The sequence below is a fragment of the Chiloscyllium plagiosum genome, unplaced genomic scaffold (assembly GCF_037043375.1).
Source record: "Chiloscyllium plagiosum isolate Xiang-an unplaced genomic scaffold, Cpla_swu_hap1 HiC_scaffold_2, whole genome shotgun sequence".
Lineage (NCBI taxonomy): Eukaryota > Metazoa > Chordata > Chondrichthyes > Orectolobiformes > Hemiscylliidae > Chiloscyllium > Chiloscyllium plagiosum.
In genome coordinates this window covers 29084843-29105345 of record NW_028270140.1, presented here as the reverse complement: position 1 = coordinate 29105345, position 20503 = coordinate 29084843, and the positions used below count along the sequence as shown (strand labels likewise).

Below are 20503 nucleotides of genomic sequence, written 5' to 3'. Positions count from 1 at the left end.
CATTTCGTTCTCAACAGCTATGTTAAGATTTTCACATAGCGAACGACCAGTTAGTATTTACTGTGTATTGACATTGAAAAACTAGTAAATACTACATCTAGAATAGATAATCTGCTACATTGTGCTTGATCATAGCTTTCTGAAATTTGTGTTTAATAGTATACTCTAGATCAATGAATCTTAGATTTTCTTTGAAGGACCCTTTTTCAAATGAATTAATTAATCATGGGCTGCTGTTCAGTCTAAATAATTATACTGATATTACAAAATAGTAGCATGGTAAAGACTATTTTAATAATGCTTTTAAAGAAATGGGAAATAAACTCTGTGATATTTACTTGGATATCTCTGGCACATGCCCGGGCTCCTTCTGTGATGTAAAAATTCTGATATTACTGAAATGTATAGTAATCTTTGTGTTGCTCTGTTTTACGATACATGTTTCTTTCCCAGGCAAGGCATCCACTGTGCTCCCAATACGCTCACCTCTGACTACCCACATTGTTCTGCCATTGGGTTAGACTTGCCCAATACACATTATTTTGCAGACTCTGTTTAAGAGTTACTGGCCTACACTTTTCTCTAGTGCAACACAATGCACTGAAATTGAATAATTGGATGTAAATTTTCCTTTGCAGTTTCTTAGACAATGAACTCTAAGGCAGATGAGCCGTCTAGGAAGGAACACAGCCAGATGTTTCCCCCAAAGGAAGTAACAGAATCCTAAGGATTAATCTCTAATAGCTTGTGTTTATTCCTTGGCTTTTAACTATTAAGAATGCCTTTGTGAAAGACTGGGAACAGCTTACCTTACCTTTGAAAGGGAATGCTACAAAGCATAATCTAAATAAAAACACACATTTAAGATTGGATTTCTTTTTCAGCAAATTGACCATTTGAATAGGGGTGTCCTTGGGTTATATTTTCATAATTGAGTCTTGGAACTCTAGCCATTGCTGTCCCTCTAATGCCACATATAAGGTGACGAGAAAAATTTGGAAATAATTGCTACTTAATATGCTAACAAAGTTACTGAGTTAGGGGTTTTATTACGACTGTTATTAAGTATTGTTGCATTTTATGGGAATGGATTATGTCCCTTGAAGCATCATCTCTAGCAGCTGCAGGACATTCTTCTGGAGGGAAGGTGATCAGCAAAGGTAATGATCCACATTGGTGTCAATGACATAGAAAGGAAATAGTATGTGGTCCTGCAGTCAGAATTTAGAGAATGAGGTAAAAAAAAATTAGAAACGACAACCTCAAAAGTAATGATCTCAAGATTGCTTCCAGTGCCACACTTAAGTGAGTACAAAATTAAGAGGATAAGACAGATGAATGGGTGTCTGGACAGATTATGAAGGAAGGAGAGCTTTTGACTCTTGGGACACTGGGACTGCCTTTGGGGGAGGTAGTACCTGTACAAATCAGATAGTTTCCATCTGTATAGAGCTGGGAAAAGGTTCCTCAAATGGCATTTTGTAACTGCTGTTGGAGAGTCATAAAGATCTACAGCACAGAAGAAGGTCGTTCGGCCATCGAATCTCTGCTGGTCAAAAACAATTACCTAACTATTCTAACTGCATATTCCACCACTTATCCTACTCCCTTCCTCACATCCTGTCTAAAGCTCACGCCTGTCACCTTAAATCTGTGCCCTCGGTCATTGATCCCTCCCTCCACCAAGGAGAAAAGTTTATTTCTGTGTCCTATCTATGTTTCACATAATTTTATACAACTCGATCATGACCTCCCTCAGTTTCCTCTGCTTCAAGGAAAACAACCCCAGTCTACTCGATCTATCTTCATAACTTAAACTCTCCTGCCCAGGTAACATCCTGGTAATTTTCTCTGCATCCTCTCCCGTGTAGTCACATCCCTTCTATAATATGGATTCCAGAACTGCATGCAATGCTCTGGCTGTGGTCTAACTAACATTTTATACTGTTCCAATATAACTTAGCTGCTCTAATGCCAGTACATCTTTCCTTAGTTAAGAAGTCCAGAACTGTTCAGTGTTCCATCTATGGTCTGACTAGTGCCTTATATAGTTTTAGTAAAAGCTCCCTACTTTAAACTCCATTTCCTTTGAAATAAAGCCAAATTCTATCTGCCTTCCCTGTTACCTGCTGAATTTAAGATGCTAACCTTTTGTAATGCATGTATGGGGACTCCTAGATCCTTTCGTTCTGTAGTATCTTACCATTTAAATATTGTTCAAGTCCTCTCCTCTTCCTGCCAAAGTGCATAACCTTAGATTGTCCCACATTATATTACATCTGCCCAATTTTTCCCCACTCACTTAAGCTGACATTGTCTCTTTGTATTATCCTCACCAGTTGCCTTCCCACCTATTTTGGGATCATCTGTAAACTTAACAATAGTACATTCACTTCTGTAATCAAATAATTAATATACATTGCAAATAATTATGGCCATAGCACTGATTCCTGTGGCATTCCACTAGCAACAGGTCATAAGCCTGAAGTGCCGTCCTTATATCAATTCTATCTTCTATTATTTAGCCAATCCTTTATCCATGCTGATACAATATGTCGAACACCATGGGCCCATAATTATTAGGTAACTTAATGTGTGATACCTTATTAAATGCCTTCTGAAAATTCAAATATGTCACAGCCACAGGTTCCCCTTTATCTATCCTGCCTCAAAGAATTCTTATAAATCTATCAGGCTGATTTCCCCTTTGTAGAGCCATGATGACTCTGCTTGATCATGTTATGTATTTCTAAATATTATGTTATTATATCCGCTATGACTGATAGATGTCAACATTCTCCCAAAAACAGACATTAAGCTGACTGGCTATTGTCTTCTTTCTTTTGTCCCTTAATTATTTAGTAATTTGGGAATGTTGTTAGTGCCTTCTGCTGTGAAGACTAATGCAAAGAATTTACTCAACTGATCTGCCATTCCTGGTTATCCATTTTCATTTCCCCAGCTTTGTTCTCTGAGAGGACTATGCTCACGTTAACCCTTCTCTTCATCCTTATCTATTCTGAGAAACTCTTGCTGTCCATCTTGATGTCATTGGCAGTGACTGGTTTGTAATGCAGAGTGATGCCAGTGGAGTGGGTTCAATTTCTGCACTGGCTAAGGTTACAATGAAGAACACTCCTTCTCAACCTTTTCTTTCACCAGAGGCTTGTTGACATTCAGGTTAAACTACCAGCAGTTGTCTCTCTCTAATGAGGAAGCAGCCCTATGGTCTGAGAAGATTGTGGCAATTTTATCTTTTCAACCCTTAGATTTTATCTTCCTCCCTTTATTATTTTATTGTCATCTTTTGTCGGTTTTTAAAATTTTCCAAGTCCTCTGGCTTACCACTAATTTTTGCCACATTGAAGTTTGCTGCTATCCTGAACTTTCCTGATTAACCGTGGTTGGTTATCCCCTTCCTACAATCCTCCTCCTTCTTCTGGGACATTTCTTTGTTGTGAGCCATGAACAATTTTCTTAGACATTTGCCCTAACTTCTAAATGATGCTTGATTTAGTACCACGCAACTGACCTCCAAACCAAGTTAAAGCTCTTGGAATAAAAAAAACGACATTAACAACATGAATATAAAATTGGCTAAGTGATGGGGAACAAATTAATGGTTAATGAATATTTTTTGAGTTGGAAGAAGGTTTGTAATAGAGTTCCTGAGGGGATCAGTATTGTGACCCTTTTTCGAATGTGTCAAAAATGTTAAATTTGGTGCAGCAAAGACAGTTTCAGAGTTCACAGATGATACAAGACATGGAAGCATTGTAAACTATAAGAAGGCAGTGTACAACTGCAGAATAATATTGACAACTTGATAGACATGCATAAAAAGTAGGCCCTTCAAGCCTGCTCTACTACTCAAAAAGAGATGGCTGTGTTCCAGATTCCACTTTTCAATCTACTTTTGATAACCTTTAGTTCCTTTACTAATAAGAATCTATCTACCACCACCCTAAAATTTTCTAATAATCCTACTTCTCAACCACATGTTGAAGTAGAGTTAAAAGCTAAACACCCTCTGAGGAAAAAAAAATCTCCTTGTCTTTGTTCTAAAAGGGTCACTTTAATTTTAAAGTGCGATTTTGAACTCACCCACAAGAATAAACTTTCTTTATATGTCAACCTTGTCAAGACCATTCAGACTGTTCAATCAAATTGCCCTTCGCTCTTCTACATTCCAGTGAAAACAAGTCCAGCGAGTCCAACCTTTCGTCAAAATTTCAGCCACACAGTCCAGGTGTTAATATAGCAAACCTCTTAATTCACTTCCACTGCATTTATATTCCTTCTTAATGAAAGAGACCTAAATTGCACACAACATTTGAGATCTGGTCTTATCAATACCCTGTATATTTAAAGTCTATCCTCCTTCCTTTGATGTTCAGTTCCTCCCATAATAAACGGTATCATTCCTTTAGCCATCTGAATCATTTGCTGTATCTGCATGCTAGTTTTGTGATTTATACAGTGCAGCACCGAGGTCCATCTTTGGAATTCTGCAGTTGTTCTCCATTTAAGTCATCTTCTTTCTTTAATTAATCGTGCTGTAGTGAACAGCTTCACATTTCCCCACATTATACCCCTCTGCCAGATTTTTGCCAACTCACTATGGTTTTGCATCATATATTATGTTTATACATGATTTTCCATGTATTTGTATCAACAAGGGTTTTGGTCGCCTTGTCTACATGATTGATATAACCTAAAGGCTCAGTACAGACATCTGTGGGGGCCCAGTTATCATATCCAGCCAATCTGAAGAAGACCCATTTCTGAATCGTCACTGTTTTCTGCCAGCCAACCAATCTTCTGTCCATGTTAAAATGTTAGTTTCTACACCATGAGCTATTACATTGCGCAATAACATTTTATGTGGAACCTTGTAACATGCCTTCTGGAAATCTCAGCACAATACATCAGGCTCCCTTTATCTACAGCGCATATTATCCCTTTAAAGAGTTCCAACAAATCTGTTAAACAAAACACAAGCTGACACTTCAAAATTGCCTTGAGTTTTACCAAGTGCCCAGTTATAACTCCTCAATGATGGATTCTAACACCTCCTCAACAGACATCAAGCTAACAGGCCTACAGTTTCCTGTTTTCTAAATGGCAGAGTTATATTTGCAACTATACTCTTCTCCTTCCAGTCTGACGGAACCTTTTCGACAGCTAGCAACCTTTGGGAAAATTAACACTAACATGTCTGCTACCTCTTTAGCCATCTCTTTTAAGACCCTAGGATTAGATTAGATTCCCTACAGTATGGAAACAGGCCCTTCGGCCCAATAAGTCCACACCACCAACGCTCCACAGAGTAATCCACCCAGATCCATTCCCCATATTTACCCCTGACTAATGCACCTAACACGGTGGGCAGTTTAGCATGGCCAATTCACCTGACTTGCACATTTTGGATTGTGGGAAGAAGCTGGAGCACCCGGAGGAAACCCACGAGACACAGGGATAATGTGCAAACTCCACACAGATAGTCGCCCGAGGTGGGAATCAAACCCAGGTTCCTGGTGCTGTGAGGCAGCAGTGCTAACCACTGAGCCACCGTGCTACCCCAAAATGTTACGTTTCAACACCTGGCCACCATCCCTGTTCAATTCCAGTTTTAAATTCCACCAACTGGCATTGTAGGATTTGAACCCAGGTGCCTCCAAGCATTAGCCAAGATTTACAACTCCAGTGACATTCCCATTATACTATTGTGTCCACTAAAGGATGAAGTCCATCAGTACCAAGAGGACAGATAGGTGGCAAATAAAAGTCAATGCAAGAAATGTGAGGTCATATGTTTTGGTAGAAAGAATGTGGAGACACAGAATAAAATGAAGACTGCCACTTTAATTGCATGCAAGAACAGAGAAACTGAGGTTGACTGCATAGGCTGAATGGCCTCATCCTGCACTATAATGATTCTGTAGAGTATATATGTGCATAAGACATTAAAGGTAGCCAGACATGTAAGCAGAACAGTTAATTAAGTAGTCCGTATCCTAGGATTTATTGAAAGGGCATAGAATGCACAATAAGGAGGTTATGTTGAAAATTTGTAAGACATTAGTTAGACCTCGATTGGTATATTATGTATAGCTCTCAGCATTATGCTTTCAGAATGTACTTTGGAGAGATTGCAGAAGAGGTTTATAAGAATGCTTCCGTGGATGATGATTAATTGGTGAAGTTAGAACTGCTTTCTTTGGAAGGAAGGTGAAGATGAGATTTGTTGCAAGGTTTCAAAACTATGAGGTCTGGATGGGCTAGATGGGGAGAAACTGTTCTCACAAAGGATGAAGAATAAGAGGGAGCAGTTTAAAATAATTTGCAAAAGATCAAATACAATGTGAGGAAAGGAATTTCACTCTGAGTAGTTAGGATCTGGGTCAAGCACTGCCTGGGAGATTGGTGGGTGCAGGTTCAGTGGAGACATTGAAGAGGTTGTTGGATAATTATTTGAGTGGAAATGATGTGCAGTTTTATTGAGGAAAAGCAGGAGAATGACTCTAAATCATAGTGTTCATTCAGAGAGTTGATGCAGACATGATGGGCTGAATGGCCTCCTTCTACACTATCACTATTTTGTGATTCCATCCCACTTTGGTGTTATATGTCGTACATTTCACCTTAGTGAGAGCAGCTTTCTTGTGCAAAGTCTAGATCCCATTGAGAACTTGTGCAGCTTGCAGTTGACCTCACTCCAAGGACATGGGCCTTGGCTACAGTCTGACAGGCAAAAGAATAGCTCAACCACTAGAGAAAAACTCAAACCTAAAAATCTAAAGCAGACCTGTGTTGTTTAGTGAAGAGGGGCAAGCTATTTGATTCATGTAAGTTCCACTTAGTTTTCACCAGTTTTACATGACTGATTTGCGGTAATTCCTTATGCTGAAGGAAGGAACCAGCATTATAATAGAACTAAGTTTCACTGCGATTTAAAAGTCCTGGCAAGGGATAGAAATAATCTTAGTAAATGCATGGTTATAAATCATTGCAGATGAAATGTGGTCCACAGTCGTAAATGAAGAAAATATGTTTTAAATATGTAGCTGCTGCTAATTGTTCTAAGCAAACACTGCAGAATTATATGGGAGAGTTGCCAAAGGTTGACTTCCCACTGAGTGTTTTAAGATGTGTTGATCTTACCATTCTGGTCAAATCATTAAACTTGGTGTTTTTATCATAATTTCCTAATCTGTGTTTTTAAATAAATATACTTGCACTTTTAATGAGTTGTCAAAGGAGCACCATTCCTGTCCTTTTGCAAATGTGAAGTGCTTATTGTTTCACTTCTTCAATTTCCTTCTTCTCATGACTTACATTAATTGTTTTTTAGTTATTGCTATCAAGGGATGTGGAACCAACGCATGTTGAAAAAGCAGAATTTTACTTTTTCACAAAGATTAGCAAATTATTGATGTTAATAGCAGTGCATGGGACAGGGTGGTGTATCTGAGCACAATAGCCAGAGCCCAATGCTCTAAACAGGCTCACAATGCTTGAGTTGATGGCTAGGGCCAGGTGCGTAGACCAGGAGAAGCACCAGTCTGCTTGATTTTTTGTCTCTGCCCCTGGCAGACATGGCATTGTAGTGAATAGTAGGTTAAGTAGGGATGAGATGCAAAATAGCCATCATCTATTTAAATGGCGCATAGGCTTAAGGGGCTGGGCTGACTGACCTTGGTTGCAGAACATTTAATTACTTTGTTGAAGAATCATCAATGTTGTAGAACTTGGTAACCTATTGTATGCACAACAAGGAATCACAAATAACAAAAGGCTAAATAACTAAGTAAACTTTATTACTTAAGTTGAGATGATTACAGAAAAAATGTGAAACAGGATGCCAGAATGATTCCCTTCTACTTTGATTTTTAAAAATTCTTTCATGGGATGTCTGTGTTGCTGATGAGGCTCCTACTTATTTCCCATCTTTAATTGCCTTTGTGAAGATAATGCTAAGTTGCTGTTTTGGGTAATGGTAGTCCTTCAGGTTTGCAGGCACCAGTAGTGCTATTAGAAAGAAAGTTCCAGCACTTTGACCCAGAGCTTGTGAAAGAATATACTTCCAAGTCAGGGTGATATGTGGTTTCGAGTGATCTTGCAGGTAGTGTTTTTCCCATCTGTCCTTGTCCTTCAAGGTGGTATAATTTATTGGTTTGGAAGTTGCTGTGAAAGGAGTCTGGAGTGATTTACTGCACAATGCATTTTGGTTAATGGCATGCATGCTGCCACGATGAGTGATGAAGAGGGTGAATGTTGAATGTAGTGAGTAGAGTGACAATCAATTGGGCTGCTTTATCCTGGGTGGTGTTGAGCTTTTTTTGTTCAGTAATACAATTGCTGGAACTGGACCTATCTAGGCAAGTGGAGAGTATTTCATCACACTCCTGACATCTGCATTGTAAATTATGAGTAGCCATCAGAGAGACAGAAGGTGACCACTAGCTGTGAAATTACTAGTCTCTGACCTGCTCTTGTAGACATGGTATTTAAATGAATAATCCAGTTCAGTTCCTGGTCAATAGTAATCTCCAGGATATTGACAGGAGATTCAGTGATGGAATGCCATTGAACATCAAAGGGAGGTAGTAGATTATTTCTAGGAGACTATCATTGCTTGGCACTTAAATGATGCAATTGTTTTGCCACTTATCAATCTTTGCTTGAATGATGTCCAAGTCTTGCAGCGTATGGGCATGGCTGCTTCAGGACATGAGGAACCACAGATGTTACTGAACCTTGGCAAACATCTTCACTTGGAAACATAGAATTTAAGAGCAGGGACTGGACATTCAGCCCTCCTGCGCCATTCAGTATGATCCTTGCTGATCATCCACCTCAGTACCATGTTAGCACTTTCTACTCATATCTTTTGATCCCTTTATTCCTAAGAACTATGTCTACATCTTTCTTGAATTAATGACCTCATGATGGAGGAAAGTGTCATTTATGAAGTAACTGAAGATGTTTAGGCTAAGAATTCAGAGATGTCTGCAGAGATGATCTTGGACTATGTTGATTGATATTCAAAAACTACCAGCCACCTTCTTTTCTGCAGGATATGACTCCAGCTAACAGAGTTTTTCCCCCTATTTCCACTGACTCCAGTTTTGCTAATGTTCCTCGATTCCATAATTGGTTAAATGCTGTCTACTTGTCACTGTAACGTTAACGCAACAGTCAAGAAAGCACAATGACGCATTTACTTCCTCAAGAGGCTAAGGAAAATCAGCATGTCCACAAAGACACATCAATTATTATAGATGCATCACATAAAGCATCCTATACGGATGCATCACAGCATGGAATGGCAACTGTTCTTCCTAAGACCGTAAGAAACTACAGTGAGTCATGAATACAATCTCGTCCATCACAAACTAGCCTTCCACCCATTGACTCCATCTACACTTCCCGCTGCCTTGGGAAAGCAACCAACATAATCAAAAGCCCCTCCCATCATAAGTTTGAATACACATACAAACCTCTTAAAGAACAGCTTTTTCCATGCATTAATGGACCTCTCAAATTTTGAGAAGATTTGTAGCTCAGGTTGAGGTTCTGGATGTAGGTTTGCTCGCTGAGCTGGAAGGTTCATTTCCTGACGTTTTGTAACCATACTAGGTAACATCTTCAGTGGGCCTCTGGGCAAAACACTGCAGATAATTCCTGCTTTCTATTTATATGTCTGGGTTTCTTTGGGTTGGTGATGTCATTTCCTCTTTTTCTCAGGGGGTGGTAGATGGGGTCTAACTCGATGTGTTTGTTGATAGAGTTCCTGTTGGAATGCCATACTTCTAGGAATTCTCAAGCATTTCTCTTGTTTGGCTTGTCCTAGGATGGATGTGTTGTCCCAGTCGAAGTCGTTATCTGTATATAAGGATACTAGTGAGAGGGTCATGTCATTTTGTGGCTAGTTGATGTTCATGTACCCTGGTGGCTAGTTTTCTGCCTATTTGTCCAATGTAGTGTTTGTTACAGTTCTTGTATTTTGTAAATGACATTAGTTTTACTTGTTGTCTGTACAGGGTCTTCTAGGAGAAAGTGAGGACTGCAGATGCTGGAGATCAGAGCTGAAAGTGTGTTGCTGGAAAAGCACAGCAGGTCAGGCAGCATCCAAGGAGCAGGAGAATCGACGTTTCGGGCATGAGCCTTCTAGATGTCTTCATTCCTGAAGAAGGGCTCATGCCCGAAATGTCGATTCTCCTGCTCCTTGGATGCTGCCTGACCTGCTGCGCTTTTCCAGCAACACATTTTCATGTCTGTACAGGGTCTTTAAAGTTCATTAGCTGCTGTTTTAGTGTGTTGGTGGGTTTGTGGGCTATCATGATGCCAAGGGGTCTGAGTAGTCTGGCAGTCATTTCCGAGATGCCTTTGATGTAGGGGAGAGTGGCTAGGGTTTCTGGACGTGTTTTGTCTGCTTGTTCGTGGATGTTGGGATGTCACAGTCTAGATGTCACATCTAGATGTCACAGTAGATCGAACAGCCAATGGGGAACTTCAAACCAACATCTACAGGAAAGCAACACATATGGAACAAATATTGAACTGCAGAAGCAATCATCCCAACATCCACAAACGAAGCTGCATCAGAACATTATTTCAACGAGCCAACACACACTGCAGCACAAAGGAACTACGAAGATCCGAGGAAAATCACTTATACAGTGTATTCAAAAAGAATGGGTACCCAATGAACACAGTCCACCAATTTCTGAGCAACAAACCCAAACAAGCAGACAAAACACATCCAGAAACCCCTACATCAAAGACATCTCGGAAATGACTGCCAGACTACTCAGACTCCTTGGCATCATGGTAGCCCACAAACCCACCAACACACTAAAACAGCAGCTAATTAACTTGAAAGACCCTATACAGAGAAGTAAAACTAATGTCATTTACAAGAACTGTAACAAACATTACATTGGACAATCAGGCAGAAAACTAGCCATCAGGATACATGAACATCAACTAGCCCACAAAACGACATGACCCTCTCTCACTAGTATCATTACATACAGATAAGGAAGGACACGACTTCGACTGGGACAACACACCCATCCTAGGACAAGCCAAACAGAGACATGCACAAGGATTCCTAGAAGCTTGGCATTCCAACAGGAACTCTATCAACAAACACATTGAGTTACACCCCATCTACCACTCCCTGAGAAAAAGGACAGGAAATGACATCACTACAGGAAATGACATCACCAACCCAAAGAAACCCAGACGTATAAATGGAAAGCAGGAATTATCTGCAGTGCTTCACCTGGAGGCCCACTGAAGATGTACCTAATATGGTGACGAAATGTCTGCAAATGAACCTTCCAACTCAGCGAGCAAACCTACATCCAGACCTCTCAAATGTTAATGTTGATCTCTCTCTGCACCTTCATTGTGGCTGTAATACTATATTCTGCACTCTGTTCTGCTACCCTGATGCAGTTACATAAAACACCATGGATGCAGGTTTGCTCACTGAGCTGGAAGGTTCATTTCCAGACGTTTTGTATCTGTATCCTTACATACAGATAAGGAAAGGCACCACTTCGACTGGGACAACACATCCATCCTAGGACAAGCCAAACAGAGAAATGCACGAGAATTCCCAGAAGCATGGCATTCCAATTGGAACTTTATCAACAAACACATTGAGTTAGACCCCATCTACCACCCTCTGAGAAAAAGAATAGGAAATGACATCACCAACCCAAAAAAACCCAATATATAAATGGAAAGCAGGAATTATCAGCAGTGCTTCGCCCGGAGGCCAACTGGTGATGAAACGTCTGGTAATGAACCTTCCAGCTCAGCGAGCAAACCTCCACCCAGAACCTCAACCTGAACTATAAATTTTCTGAAACCTTGACAAAACACAATTTTTCAAGGTATCTCGGTACCTGTGAAAATAATAAATCTAGCTCAAAATCAAACTCTCATTTCTGAAGTTCAATTTTGTCCATGTTTGGATTAAGACTGTAACTAATTCAGAAGCTGAATGGCCCTAGCAGAACCCAAACTGAGTGTCAGTGAGCATGTTATTCCATTATAGATATTGTTTGATAGCACTGTTGATAATCCCATCCCATTTAATGGTTATGAGTAGACTGACAGGGAAGTAATTAACTGAGTTGAATGTGACATGAAATGAACATTTTCACACAAAGATTGGTTCAGTCTGGGATGCACTGGAAGTGTAGCTGTGTCAGGTTCAATTGAAACATTCAAGAGGGAATTAGAGGATTATTTAAACAGTAACAATGTGTAAGGATTGAGGAAAAGGGAAGAGAATAATGCTAAGTCATGGTGCACATCTGGAGACCTGGTACAAACATGATGTGCTGAATGGCCTCCTGTACCATATCCCTTCTGTGATTTGTCTCATTTTTGTGAACAGGATGTACCTGGGCAATTTTCCACATGTACTGTTGATGCCAGCATTGCCACGGATCTTTTTGTCAAATCTTTTTACTTCAGAAAATAACTTATCTGTGATCCAGCTATGTAAATACTCAAGATTTCCAGTTCACAGCTTTGTTTCTTTTCACTTTTTTCCATTTCTCTTTCTCCTATTTGTCCACTGGCTTAATTAATTGGAAACATCTCAGAAGGTAAGGATTAATTTTCTCCTCTGGCTTTACACTCCACTCAGTACTTGTGAGCCAACAAAGCTATCTTGAAAGTACATTCATTTGTAAATTTACAAGTAACATAAATCACTAAGCTGAATGTACCTTGGACTTATGAATAGCTTGAAGAACAACCAAAGTTTCAAAAAAGAATGCTGAGTGTTTATTTTCTATAAGTTCTATTCTGAGTTACTCCTCTTCAGACTTTTGTTCTGTGTATAATCACAATTTAGGGGTCAGATAACATTTCTCCTTTTCTCATCCTTTACACTGTAGGAAGTCAATGTATCCTGACTCTTTGACATTTTCTCTCCTAGTTCATTTTTAAAAATGCACCACCTATTAAAGTTTGGAGCTGAAAAAAATAAGGAAGGCCCATATTTGATCCTCAGTGTGTGCTTAGATAATTGATCTCAGTGCAGAACATATGAGAAAATTACAATTGTTTCTTGTTTTTCTGGGCTAAGAAGGGAAAAATCATTATAAATTCTGAAATCTGATTGTGATCCAGCAATTTCCATTAGAAAGTGTGCATGTGTTGACCTCAAATGGAGGTAGGTTCAGTCTCAACTGAGAGACCACCCAGGTGGAAAAAAATCATTGGCACTCGTTGAGTCTTTCTCTTACGTAAAGTGGTCACTGGGTGAAGTAATAACAAATTAGCATTAAACCAAACCTGAGTATGTGGCAATGCATTGAAGAGAGAATTTATTTAACCCTTAGGTCCCCATATAAACTCTGTGTTTCCAAAATACTGCACTGACTGTTTGTCCGTGTTCACAAACTAGTCGTTTTTTTCTTAAATTGGTTGGCATACTTCTGTTTCATAAGTAAGAAAGGCCATTAAACTCAGCATTATTTGTAATCTCCTCCAGTCTTATTAATCCCACTCCTGAAACTGTTTAATTCTCTGACCACTTTTTTATCTCTCCATCCTTACAATCCATCTTTGGTTATAATTTAACTCTTTTAAGCCCTAAATTGTTAACTTTTCTGCCTCTCCCATCTCTTTGTTCAAGCTGGTGTCTTTCTTTTTGGTTCAGTATCCATTAAGGTTTGATTGCATTTCTGTTATTACACTTTCTGAGTTAAAGATTCTTTACAAATTTAACTGGTTATTTGTTTGCATGCAGATAGATCATTTAAAACAAAAATCAGTTAATCTACTCTAATTTGATATTGTACTTCTAACTTTTGTAAATTTTTTTTTGTTTTTGTATATTACTGCCTTAAATAAATCTAAACAAGTAGTTTAACAGCTCGACATTGTTTTGGTGCACTATTTTGTATCTTCACAAGTTGCTAGAGAATATGGTATGCATCCCATGTGTTTTCCAGAATGTGGGTAAAATAACTCCACAGAGGCCGGTATCCCATCACCAAGACACCCTTTCTTTACAAGTATGTGGACTCTGACCAGCTAGCTCAGAGCCAGTTGCAAGAGTGAGGAGACTCTTTCAGACTCCTGTTTATATCTGTCAGCCAGGACTCTCTGTTCGGCCAAGGTTAAACCGCAATCAGTGTACTCATACTCAATAAGATCCACCCGACCTATTCCAATCACTACAGTGGGTTATCATGATAAAATTCTAGTCATGAAAATTAAGCAGGTTATTGGGTATAAAGAGTTAGAGATTAGGTTTGCTCATCGATGCCAATACTCAGCTGTGAGTACAAAAGCAAGTACTGGCAAATAAAAAAACTGAGCCTTCATAATCTTGACCAAGGCGTTTTCTCACTTCAGGAATGATGATAGATGATGCAGCACCTTCTCCAAACGTGTGTGCATTTGTTTTAGTTAAAGTGACACTATATAGCTAGAGATTCCAAATAACTTTAGGCCTGGTATTACACAAAGGAAGTGCACAGAGTACTTTGGTAGGTAGTCCTTTGCCCCTTCTCAGGGATTTGCTGTATTATTTTGGACACTATACCATATTCATTTGAAAATGTGGAACTTGTTATTTGGCACTAGAGAAAAACTGATGCACAGAAGTGAGTTTCTTCTCTGGTTTCCTTTGAATACTTAATTGTAGAGGGTCCTACTTACAAATTTTGTATTTTCAAAGTGATCCTGAGTAGAGGTGTAATTTTAAAGACCCAACATACGAACATTTCCTGTACTTACAAATGGATGCTTTACATTGTCCTGCATTGTGTTCTGACTTGCATCTGAATCTTCATGTGAATGGAATCGAGAATGGGGCTCATTCACAACTTGGAGACTGCCTTATTCTGCTTACAGCATTAAGAAAAAGCAATGTATTCAAACTTATGCAATTTCATCTGCCTCTAAGGATCTGTTTAGCCTAAATCTGAGTATTGCTGAAGAAAGACATACTTTGTCAAAACTTTTCATCATGAGAACATTTCACAAGATTGTGACTTCAAGGGAAACAAACCAACATTTATGCTGTATAAGAGCAGAGTGCTGATGGCAAGTGGACTTGATTGGTAGATGCATAGCCATGGAGAATGCACCAGTTAATGCCAGTTAACAGCCAGATTTTGTTTAAATTTTAAAGCAAACAGGTTGATCCTGTTTGGTCTGGCATTTCCCTGAGAAATGAACCAGAAAATGGCTGTCACTCATTTTTTTTGAGTTGAAACAGTGCAGTGCATAATTCTGGGCATGCGATGCCTTTTCTATCGCCAAGGAGTGGCCACTATAATTTGGTGTCCTGCCACCAGCAGATGCTCACAGATTACAAAATCTCCTTTATAAACTTCCATAACCCATCCCTCGAAATCAACATTTATTGCTCATTATTAGTGGTCCTTGAGAAGGCAAGTGAACCACTTGGAGCAGGTCCATGTGCTGATGATGCACACTGGTTAAGTGGAGAATCCCATTATTTTAACCTCTCAACAGTAAGGGAACACTATATCTTACTGAAATTTAAATTATTGTAAAAGGCCAAAACCACAAATGGCTGAATGACACTGTAAGAAATTTGTATATCATATTGAATCATGAAGAAACCTGTAATTGTGCTTTTTTTTAGGTGAAAGGAATCAGAAGTATAAAGAGCTAAAGAAAAGAGAAGAAACAATGGATGGTGAGTTTATGCTTATCTGGACTAGTTTTCCTCAACTGTGCTTCATTATGACCACATGTAAATTGTCACTGTTAAGTTTCAAACATGCTGTATCAGACCTCTGAAAGTGCAACTGGTTTGAAAAAAGGTTATAACGTATCATTCTGATTTTCTGACGTTCATATGCAATCAGTGAAATGTGCATTCTGATGCTCTGTTTTACGCCTTTATATACTTGCTAATTGATTATCTTATTCGGCTAGGTATTGAAGGCATTATTGTGATTATTCCCGCTTCCTGAACAATTGAACAAATTTTATCTGTGATAAGTATCTTAATTTTTGATCAACTGTATTGTAGCTATTCCACATTTATGGGGTCGTGATTTAGAATAGAATAGCAGTTTATTTTCACATGTATTTTTACAAAAAGAAGTGAAACGTTTCATAAGTCGTCATACCATGGCACCTAAATTAATGACAGAAGCCATAAATAAGAAGAGAAAAGAAGCAAAAGTTCATCAGAGTTCAATGAATGACTTCTGGGTTCAGGGTATGCTGGACAGCCAGGCTGAAAGTGACACGCAGAGCTGGGTCAAGACTGCCATGCTGAGACAAGTCCTCCACACCAAGACTAGAACTCCACGCTGTGCCTTTGGAAGACCAGAAAACCACCTCCCGAAGCAAGGATGAAACCTCCGCACTAGGACTAGACCTTCACAACAGGCTGCTGGAATACCCAGAAGCCAGCGAAGAATACCTGTATGACAGAATGGGACCTCCATACTGGGACAAGTACGCCACTTCAGGCCGGGACCATCCCTCCTGGACAAAACCACTACACCAGTTGACCATCCTGTCAGGCCTATACCTCTATTCCGGGCTGTTAGAAGCCACCTTGTCACTGGGCCTGGGCCAAAAGAAGATTCCTTCCACTGAAGTCTTTCCAATGGGTCCCAGCTCTCTCAATGGTTTCTCACACTCCCTCTCTCCCATGAGGGACTGACCCTGCTCTTGGCGTTTGCTTCAGCCTGCTGCTCCGTCCAGATGGCAGAAGGTATAGCAGAACATTTCTAGCACCTGAGAGTTCTTCAGAATGCAGGTGATGGAATGAATAGCCATAATTGTGAACTTGTATGAACGTCTTTTTCCACTCTCCAGCTAAAGCGACATTAACATTAAAACAGTGCCCCACCTTTTCAAAAGCATTAATTTATATGAAAGTCTTAAGGCCCCCTTGAGCATCAGTAAGACCATTAGATTTATTTTCTGCCTAATGGAAATAATTTCTGTTAATGTAATTCAGTAAAAGTACAACATTCTCTGCAGTGGTAGTACTGTGGGTGGCACGGTGGCACAGTGGTTAGCACTGCTGCCTCACAGCGCCAGAGACCCGGGTTCAATTCCCGCCTCAGGCGACTGACTGTGTGGAGTTTGCACGTTCTCCCCGTGTCTGCGTGGGTTTCCTCCGGGTCCTCCGGTTTCCTCCCACAGTCCAAAGATGTGCAGGTCAGGTGAATTGGCCATGCTAAATTGCCCGTAGTGTTAGGTAAGGGGTAAATGTAGGGGTATGGGTGGGTTGCGCTTCAGCGGGGCGGTGTGGACTTGTTGGGCCGAAGGGCCTGTTTCCACACTGTAAGTAATCTAATCTAATCTAATCTATGAATAGCTCGATGCCTTTGACTTTCAGAAGTCAGAATGGGCGTTCCATGGATTTGGATTAGTATTTGCTGGAGGTTCCTCACAAACTGATTCTTTTGTTCATAGGGTATGAGTGACATGAGCGAGGCTCCACCTGTTGATCATCCCAAGTTGGTCTGAGATACTGATAGAGAGCTTTCTCCTTGAACCTCATGAAGGCTCCTAAGTCAGCTCTTACAGTTGCATTAGGTAGTGAGGTGGTTCAAAGAACAAGTCAAGCATACTTTGTCCATTTTAGTAAAGCCTTACATTTATGACCATTCGACATCCCACCGCTTTACAGCCAGGGAAATATGTCTGATATATAGTTTCTATAGTACTGTAGGAAATTTGACAGCCCATTTGCGCATAACAAACTCCCATGAACTGCAACATGACAATGACTGGGTAATCTGTTTTAATAATGTTTTTTGAGGAATAAATAATTAACAAATGGTGCTAGTTGCTCCCTCCTCCTTCAAACGTGCCAGGGGATTTTTACACTTACCTGAGAGGGCAGATAGTATTGGTTTAACATCTTATCTAAAAGACAGCTTCTCTGACAGTACAGCACTCCCCTAATACCACAATACAATGCCAGCCCAAATTGTTCTGCTCAAATTCTAGCATGGGTCTTGAATTCTCAAGCTTCTTACTGAGAGCAAGAATGCTACCAATTGAGCCACAAAATGTTTCAAATTTTATATCATTATTATGATTTTTATAAACTGTAATAGCATGCGCAATTTAATCAATTAACAAAATTCTTGGCTGCTGTATTTCAGAACACTGGCATTTTTGATTTATGTGTTAAATGTGCAAAAATTTAATGTCAGTAGTAAAATCAAATCAGCTGAACATTTCCTTTCACAGACCGCACCCTGCTCTTAAAGTACCAAGATATTTTGAGTAAATGAACTCACAAAAGATTAAAAAATTACTGCATCGGTCAGTCTTGTTTTTATTTTATTCCCCAAGCTGTGCTAGAAACCAGGGAAGTAGGATTTATGTTGCAGTGTTGTCAGACAATAGGTTCCTTTAAAAATGCTCATGTTGTGAATTCTCAGGTCTCATTTATGCATCTGTAAGAAATGTTGAGTGACTTCAGAAGGAACTGTTAGTTTGTAAACTTTTTTGACCATTTCTGTTGATCTTGTATCCTGCAAGAGCCACTTTATACAAAGAATGATTTTGACTTCTGAATAGAGCTCAGATTTTACACAACCAAAAAACTAAGAGTGAGATGTGGCTGTAGACCAAAGGTTGGACGTTTTAAGTTTTTGTGACATAAGTTCTGCTTTCAGTATTGAATGTATTACATATACTAGAACATAGAACAATACAGCACAGAACAGGCCCTTCGGCCCACGATGTTGTACATTTGTCCTAGCTTAAGCACCTATCCATGTATGTATCCAATTGCCGCTTAAAGGTCACCAATGATTCTGACTCTGCCACTCCCACAGGCAGCGCATTCCTTGCCCCCACCACTCTCTGGGTAAAGAACCTACCCCTGACATCCCCCCTATACCTTCCACCCTTCACCTTAAATTTATGTCCCCTTGTAACACTCTGTTGTACCCGGGGAAAAAGTCTCTGACTGTCTACTCTATCTATTCCCCTGGTCATCTTATAAACCTCTATCAAGTCACCCCTCATCCTTCGCTGTTCCAATGAGAAAAGGCCTAGCACTCTCAACCTATCCTCGTATGACCTATTCTCCATTCCAGGCAACATCCTGGTAAATCTCCTCTGTACCCTCTCCAAAGCTTCCACATTTTTCCTAAAATGAGGCAACCAGAACTGCACACAGTACTCCAAATGTGGCCTTACCAAGGTCCTATACAGCTGCAACATCACCTCACGATTCTTGAATTCAATCCCTCTGCTAGTGAACGCTAATACACCATAGGCCTTCTTACAAGCTCTATCCACCTGAGTGGCAACTTTCAAAGATCTATAAACATAGACCCCAAGATCCCTCTGCTCCTCCACCTTATTAAGAACCCTACTGTTAACCCTGTATTCCGCATTCTTATTTGTCCTTCCAAAATGGACAACCTCACACTTGACAGGGTTAAACTCCATCTGCGACTCCTCAGCCCAGCTCTGCATCATATCTAAGTCCTTTTGCAGCCGACAACAGCCCTCCTCACTATCCACAACTCCACCAATATTCGTAGCGTCTGCAAATTTACTGAACCACCCTTCGACTCCCTCTTCCAAGTCATTAATAAAAATTACAAACAGCAGAGGACCCAGAACTGATCCCTGCAGAACTCCACTTGTAACTGGGTTCCAGGCTGAATATTTACCATCTACCACCACTCTCTGACTTCGACCGGTTAGCCAGTTCTCTATCCAACTGGCCAAACTTCCCACTATCCCTTGCCTCCTGACTTTCCGCATAAGCCTACCATGGGGAACCTTATCAAATGCCTTACTACATTTCAACGACATCCTTCCCTGACAGCCTGTGCTCCCAATTTATGCTCCTCAGATCCTGTCTTGCAGCATCGTATTTACCCTTCCCCCAATTGTAAAACTTGCCCTGTTGCACGCACCTATCTCTCTCCATAACCAAGGTGAAAGTCACAGAATTGTGGTCACCATCACCAAAATGCTCACCCACTAACAAGCCCATCACTTGTCCCGGTTCGTTACAAGTACCAAATCCAATATGGCCTCCCCTCTGGTCGGACAATCTACATACTGAGTTAGAAAAGCTTCCTGGACACACTGCACAAACATCGCTCCGTCCAATCTACTTGATCTAAAGAGCTTCCAATCAATATTTGGGAAGTTGAAATCGCCCATGACTACTACCCTGTGGCTTCTGCACCTTTCCAAAATCTGTTTCCCAATCTGTTTCTCCACATTTCTGCTGCTACTAGAACACTTGTTCAACTGATTTAGCACATTATTCCAGGAATCACAAAATCCAATAAAGGTACAATTCTTTAAGAGCTGCAATTTGCTTTAAAAAACGATTTTTTTTATAGTGACAGAAAATTTGTTTCCTCATGCCATTGTGAAGACTTCAAGATAGCATTGTTCCTATAGAATCATGGAATAGTTACAATTGTTGGAATTTGACATTTGTGTACATTTTGTACTGTCTTTAAATTTAGAT

General features: G+C 40.0%; 1 protein-coding gene across 1 annotated transcript in view; it reads left to right on the top strand.

The window, feature by feature from the left end:
• Nucleotides 1-20503, top strand: part of ift74 (intraflagellar transport 74) — a 126617-nt gene that overhangs the window by 67671 nt on the left and 38443 nt on the right. The window contains exon 13 of the mRNA XM_043717238.2: nt 15659-15712. Within this exon, the coding sequence (XP_043573173.1) occupies nt 15659-15712 (54 nt within the window). The remainder of the gene's footprint in view (nt 1-15658; nt 15713-20503) is intronic.